The 6457-nt window shown below is 45.3% G+C and overlaps 1 protein-coding gene across 1 annotated transcript in view; it reads right to left on the bottom strand.

The window, feature by feature from the left end:
- Nucleotides 1–4674, bottom strand: part of Itga2 (integrin subunit alpha 2) — a 95821-nt gene extending 91147 nt beyond the window's left edge. Inside the window, exon 1 of the mRNA XM_005356822.2 lies at nt 4617–4674. Within this exon, the coding sequence (XP_005356879.1) occupies nt 4617–4674 (58 nt within the window). The remainder of the gene's footprint in view (nt 1–4616) is intronic.
- Between the last annotated feature and the right edge of the window lie 1783 nt (nt 4675–6457).

Consider the following 6457-nt stretch of genomic DNA (forward strand, 5'->3'; position numbering starts at 1 on the left):
GCTTCCACACAGGTACACATGGGCAAGCACACACATACTTGCACATGTACAAACGTACGCAAACCACATACATACAAACTAAAAAGAAATACCAGGTTTTCCCCTTTCCCTCCTTTCTCTCCTCTAAGATTCTTTCCACAGACACTAAAACTATTCCCTATCACTCTTGGGTGGTGGGTGTCTGATGCCAATGTATGCCACAAGACAATTTTGGAAAAATTATGCATGCACCATGAAGGATTATGATTAGAAAATCTGAGATCTATCATGAGTTACGTGCAAGGGATTTCCATCTTTGTTTAGACACTTAAAGCAATGTCTCCTCTCCTGTCCTTCTCTGTACTCTCTCCTCCCCATTTCTACCAAGTGCCCCTCGCTGTAGGACCTCATTTCACTTACTCGTCACTTCTGCTCATCAAGATCACATGCTCCATTGTCTCCAGATGCAATGCCTCCCATCTCTCTCCCTAAGTCACTCACTTGACTGATAAAACATCATCTACTAACTAGAGGGTACCCCGGATGTCTCTAACTCAACCTCTCCACACTGACCATCTCTTCCCTAAAACTTGCCTCTTTTAGCATTCCTTACATCAATAAATGGCTGGACATTGTGTGTTACATATCATGATTCTATGAATCTGCTTTATCCCCATGACAGAATTAAGTCCACCACCAAATCCTGTCTCATCTTTTTCCTTCATAGCATTTACATTTTACTTTGCTCTCTTTCTCTTCTGCTATTCTCTCAGGTCTTTTTTAAATTATCATTTTCCCTCTCCTGGTGTGGCAAACTAACACTGAAACTGGTTCTCTCCCAGACATACCTGGCATCTTCTGCCTAGTCTCTATCTCTTATCCTCCTCCTGGCTGCTAATGTGCTCTGGCAATGAGCAAATCTGAGCATATCACTTCACTTCCTTGCTCAGGTAACTTCAAAGCTTTCTCCCACGCTCCAGATGCGACTACGGCTCCAGCATAGTTGAAGAATCTTAAGGCCAGATGACCATTGACCTCTCGCCTTTCATCTCTGCTTTATGACCTGCTTCCGTTGTGTCAAAACTCCTCTCCGACCTAGGAACTAAACTCAGCTCCTTTTTCCAGTAATCTTGCTGTCTCTCTCATCTTTCCATCCATGGAAAGTGATGGACTGGACCCCACGACCTCGACAGTCCTCCACAGAAGATCTAAACGCTAATGACTCCTTTCTGTTCCTATGAAGGCTTCTCTGGAGCCTTGAAATTTTAGTGTCACTGTGCTATTTCTTTCTCTAAACTCAACATTTTGTTTGGTGTTGCTCATTAACTGTATAAAAACATACTTATTTTGTGCCATCAAACGCCTAACAATTGTTGGTTAGCTAAAAACATAACTAAGTTTTAAATTATATAAAGTTTTAAAGAAGTTGAGTAGAATTTCCTTTTGGTGATTTAGGAACTGAAAAACAATGCCAGGCACCAACTGTCTCTCAGTCTTTGTATGATGCTACCCCTGGTATATTTGGTTTCATCTCTCAGCTAATTGGCTTGCACCATGGTTGTAAGATGGTTGAAATGTCTCTGACCTTCACATATGAGTCTGACAAAATCATATTGTCTGAAGAATGAAGAAGATTCTTTCCCTAGAAGTCACCTAGTACAGAGGTTCTCAACCTGTGGGTCATGACCCCTTTGGGTATATTTATAAGGTTTGAAATGTGTACATTAGTGGAGTGTCTGTGTGTTCTTATGTGTGGCATTGGGCAGTATAGAAAAAAACCAGCTGGATAGGGAAACTATGGCCAGATGGTAGAGGACTTTTATGAATGCCAAGACATTTGGACTTTACCCTATATCAGATGTGGTGGGAAACATCAAGTGTTTGAAGTAAGGGTGTAGATTATTAGACCCAGATAAGTGTCTCAGAAAGATAGCACTGTGACAATGAAAAAATAAACTGGGAGGAGAAGAAAAAAATGGAAAAGCCAGCTTCCAAGTTACAGAAGATGAGGGTTTGAACTAGTGGTGGCAGAAGTTGCATCAATTGGAAGGAAAAAACTGGAGAAGTCTAGCTTGTGAGTGTGATTGAATGCCTTGGAAACACATTCCCAAGCTCCTTGCTGCCATGGCAGACAGCCGGTAAACCATAGTGAACTGTGAAGGAGAGAGCCTGGAAGATGGGTGGAGTGGCTTCAGCTTAGGGAATATTGAGTCTGGCGTGTTAATAGGACACAGAGGTGTGGAAAATTTGGCAGTTTTGATCTCAGAAGATGAGTAAGGCAAGAGAGATCCAGAAGCACGTTTACAATGAAGGTAGGGATCCTGGATGGAGCTCTGCAAACACCATCCAGTAATAGGCAGAAAGTGAGCCTCTGAAGGAGGTGAAACGAAGCAAAAGAGACAAGAGGAGAGGAGAAAAAGAGAACAGAAGCCAGGGAAGAGAGCATTTCATGAGAAACCCAAAAATTAAAAGGAAGCCCTTTTAAAGCCTAAAGAATGTGTGATTTCTTCATTCATGTTAAGGTTACAATTGATTTCCTCTCTGGATGTGTACTTAATTTACAGACTGTGTGTCTTATGATCTCTCTTTTCCATCTTCAGACTGCCCATGAACAATGAAAAGTGATAAATATAGAACAAAGCCAAGCATTTTTTCCTCTTATCCATCTGTGAGAAGGGTTACGGAAAAGAAATTTGAAGCTAAGTGTTAAAAAGAGATCGAAGATGAACTTACTTCTAATGTGGTTCGCCCATGTGCTGTAGAGGATATAAGAAGTAGAAACACACAGTCATGCATGCCTTCACAGTTCTAGCTTTTGTATATATTTGCATCACAATTGTGCACGCCCCTGATCTATAAAGAATAATATATGTGTCTGTTTAGTGCTAAGTAATGTTGAAAATGTTTATATTGCTAGGGAAAAACAAAAATTTAAAGTACTGGTGGCCAGGTCTAGAGCTTCCAACTAAATATCAACCTTAGACACCCAAAACATTGAAAATCATGATACCTACCTAAGGATCTCAATTGCTTTCTCAAGTGGCAAAATTTTATTCTGTGATTTTATTTAATTAGATGATTGAAATAGAGAGAAAATGTGTTCCGTGAGAATACAAATAAAGGAAATAAAGGAAGGAATAAACACCTGGAGTACTTTTTACAGATGTCATATAAACCCCACCTGCTTGCGGATACTGAGTCATCCTTGTTAACTAACTACAGAAGAAAACCCAGGTACCTGACTCTGTGCCTTTCGGCAACACATTCCATCAAGGTCCTTCCCAGAGCTCCTCCCAGAACAAGCCTCAACTTTTCACCAGTAGAAAAGGATGCCGTGCTTCAGAGGCCTCTCTGAATAATGGTAACAATTAAAAAGGGGAGATGAAAAAGCCTGGGTCTGTGTTTGTAGTACCTCTTAGAAGAGCCCCTGAGAGGGAATTCCAGGATCCAATGCAACTGTCTTAAACCCCTAGATTAGAGTTGATGCCCTCTTCAATCAATTGTGTGTCCCTAGGACAGAGCACATTGAAGCCTGGGGCACAAGGTAGCATCCTACTGTCTAATGGTGCCCTGGATGGGCTAGAGCATCAGGGCGGCTGCATAGTTCTCTCTTCTCTCTGACACACAGGAAATGCCACAAGGCTAACCTGGACTAGTTTTCCTTCATCTTAAAGAAAGATTAGCCCCAGAAATAGACAGTTTAGAGAATGTTTTCCTTTGTAATAAGTCATTGACCACTAGTGACCATTACATTGCTCTGTTAGCTGTTTAGAGTCCACATACAATTGCTTCCTTTTCCCCTCAACTGCCATAAATGCCGTCATCCTAGACTCACTCCAGGCTGTGATTAAAGGTGGAAAACTCTCCTGAGTTTCCCAGCTGCTCAACTGGCTTCCCAGCCCTCTTCCCTCACTTAAGGCAATGGAAGTCGGGCAAGGCAGTCTAGCCCTGGTCTCAGCTAATCCCTTTGTGGTGTCTGAGATGAAGAAAACGGATAGAACTGGTTTAAGTTTGCTTTCTTTGCAGGACAACATTACAACAAGAAGAGGAAGGCAGGCAGGAAGGAAGAATTCCCCTCTGCCTAGTATTTAAGAAGTGTTTGTTTGGCTTTCCTGCCCCCTGTGTAAAGAAACTCCAGTGCACCTTTCTGAAATAAGAACAGGGAGCACTGTGAGCGACTCTGGGGAAGAGTTTTCTGCAAAGCCACCATTTGGGAGCTGCAAGCTGCAGTCCATATCTAAATCCTGGGTTCCTGATTCAGGGCTAGCTCAGCACCTGCAGAACCTACAGGAAGTTGGGAGGATGGTCGCGCGATCTGCGGGACACTACTAAGGCCTGAAACGTTTGAGTGTGAGAACATCGAAACCCAAAGCGCTTAGAAAGATGACTTTGAAGTGTGCTTGATCTGGTGAAACACGTCTTCATACGGACGTGTGTGTGTGTGTGTGTGCGCGTGCGCGCCCGTCTGTGTGTCTGTCTGTCTATCCAAGCGGCTCCAGGTAGACAGGATCCCGAGTCCACGCGGATGCAGAGTGGACTCCGCCGCCGGCTCTCCAGTTGCACTGGATCCTTCCCTGCTGTCCCTGGACCACTGCCGGTCTCCCCCACCTCGGAAGCGCATCAGAGTTCAGACTTACCTTGAGCAAACGCTACCAGCCGCAGCAGAAGCGCGCCCCCTGCCTGTCCCGGCTCCATTTTGGGTCTGCTGTGGGAAATCTTGGTGCCCTGGGGGTGCACACAGTACCCTCCTTGGTCGAAGGCTTCCAGAAGTTAAGACTTTCCAGAAGCTGTCCGGAGGACTTCTCTCCTGGTCTGGATGAGAGCAAGGAAAAGTTGCCTGCAGCTTCTGAGTTAGGACCCGCCCCTACCCGCCCCTCCAGCTTGGGCAAACTCCGGATCTGCCCTGCCACGCCCCATGGAGCCCTGCACCGCGGTGCCTGCAGCTCTCCCAGAGTTGCACACTGCTAGCCACGATTCTGCTACGCCCACGCAGCCCCCGCATCCTGTAGGCAGTGCGGATGGGACTGACCGCCTGGTGGCCTTTCCTGCCCTGTAGCAGACTGTCCTAGCACACCCGACCCAAGAATGCAGGGTTGTACCCTCCCCCCTCCACTTGTCCACAGGAAACCCCTAGTCAGACCCCCAGTACAGTTCTATCAGCTCAAAGCCCTCTATGGTGCTCAGCCGGGAGCCAGGAGCCCTGAACACCGCTCCTAGGCTGCTACGTGCGTGCCCTTCTCTGTTTTTCCTGAGTGGGTGGAGAAAGGGACAGAAATAAGCTCGGAATGACCAGGTTCTACACTAACTCATCAGAAAGAACTGCTCTCAAGTTATGATTATCCCCGAAGTACTATTTTTGCACCACAGTGGGGTGTGTGAGAGAGGGGAGGCGATCGTTCTTTTCTGAGGTGATGAGGAGTTGAATCTCTGAGTCAACTTGATTTACTTCAGGACAGGTGAGAAGTTGGAAGAGCTGCTAGAGACTCCCAACTCTTTCTCTGGATTGTGCCATCACCGTTTTCCAGTCTTTCAGACTCTGAAAGACAGTATTCTATATCTGACTCTTTCAACTCCAAATCCAAGAAAGAGAATCTCTACGTTTAATCGCCTCTACACCCAGCGTTCCTGCAAAGGCTCAGCCACAGGTTCCTGCGCACTAATGGCATTAGACTTACTCTAGCGACTCCTTTCTGTGCAGCAATCAAAAAGTCTCATAAACTAAGGAATTGCTTATCTAATTGCTATTGCTCGCATCATTCAGAATGTTTTGGGAATTCGCCCCTTGGCAGGAAAGGATTCTCTGGGTCCATGGAGCAAGCAAGACACTTCCAGGTAAGACAGATGTAACTACTTGGTAAAAATCAAATGATTATCTGTTTATTAAACAGTGGGTCAAACTGAACACTTGAATTCTTCTTTTGTGTGTATTTTTGCATGTATGTGCAGGGTTGTGTGTGAGCTGTGTGTGTTTGTATGGGTGCATTTGTATGGAGGCCAGAGAACAAACCTGGCTGTTGCCCCTGAAGAGCCATTCACCCTTTTGTGTTGAGAATCTCTTACTGGCCTGGATCTTACCAAATAGACTAGACTCTGTGATCTGCTAGACTCCAGACAATATCAAGATGACACTCAGTAGATGCTAGAACTCATGACTAATACTGTAATAAATTCAGTGCCCTGGAAGCTCACAGCCCCAGGTTGCTTCCTGTTCTCTCCCCCACCTCCTCTAGTTTTACTCACAGACAGTTCTGACCTTGTGTGTTGTGCTTAGTAAGACCTGAGGCGGCTGATCGCTAACCCTGACACACAGCTGGGCAGCTCACAGGCTCCTGGTGGGAAGCCTGCCAGGTTTCAGGGAGATGACTATCTGTCTGTTTCCTTCTGACTCACTGAAATGTGAGTTCTGTTTGGAGCAGACTCTTGTTTGGGAAGCAGGACTGCTCTTTTAATAGGCTTTGTCTGAGTTGGGGAGAGGACA

The sequence above is a fragment of the Microtus ochrogaster genome, chromosome 19 (assembly GCF_000317375.1).
Source record: "Microtus ochrogaster isolate Prairie Vole_2 chromosome 19, MicOch1.0, whole genome shotgun sequence".
Classification (NCBI taxonomy): Eukaryota; Metazoa; Chordata; class Mammalia; order Rodentia; family Cricetidae; genus Microtus; species Microtus ochrogaster.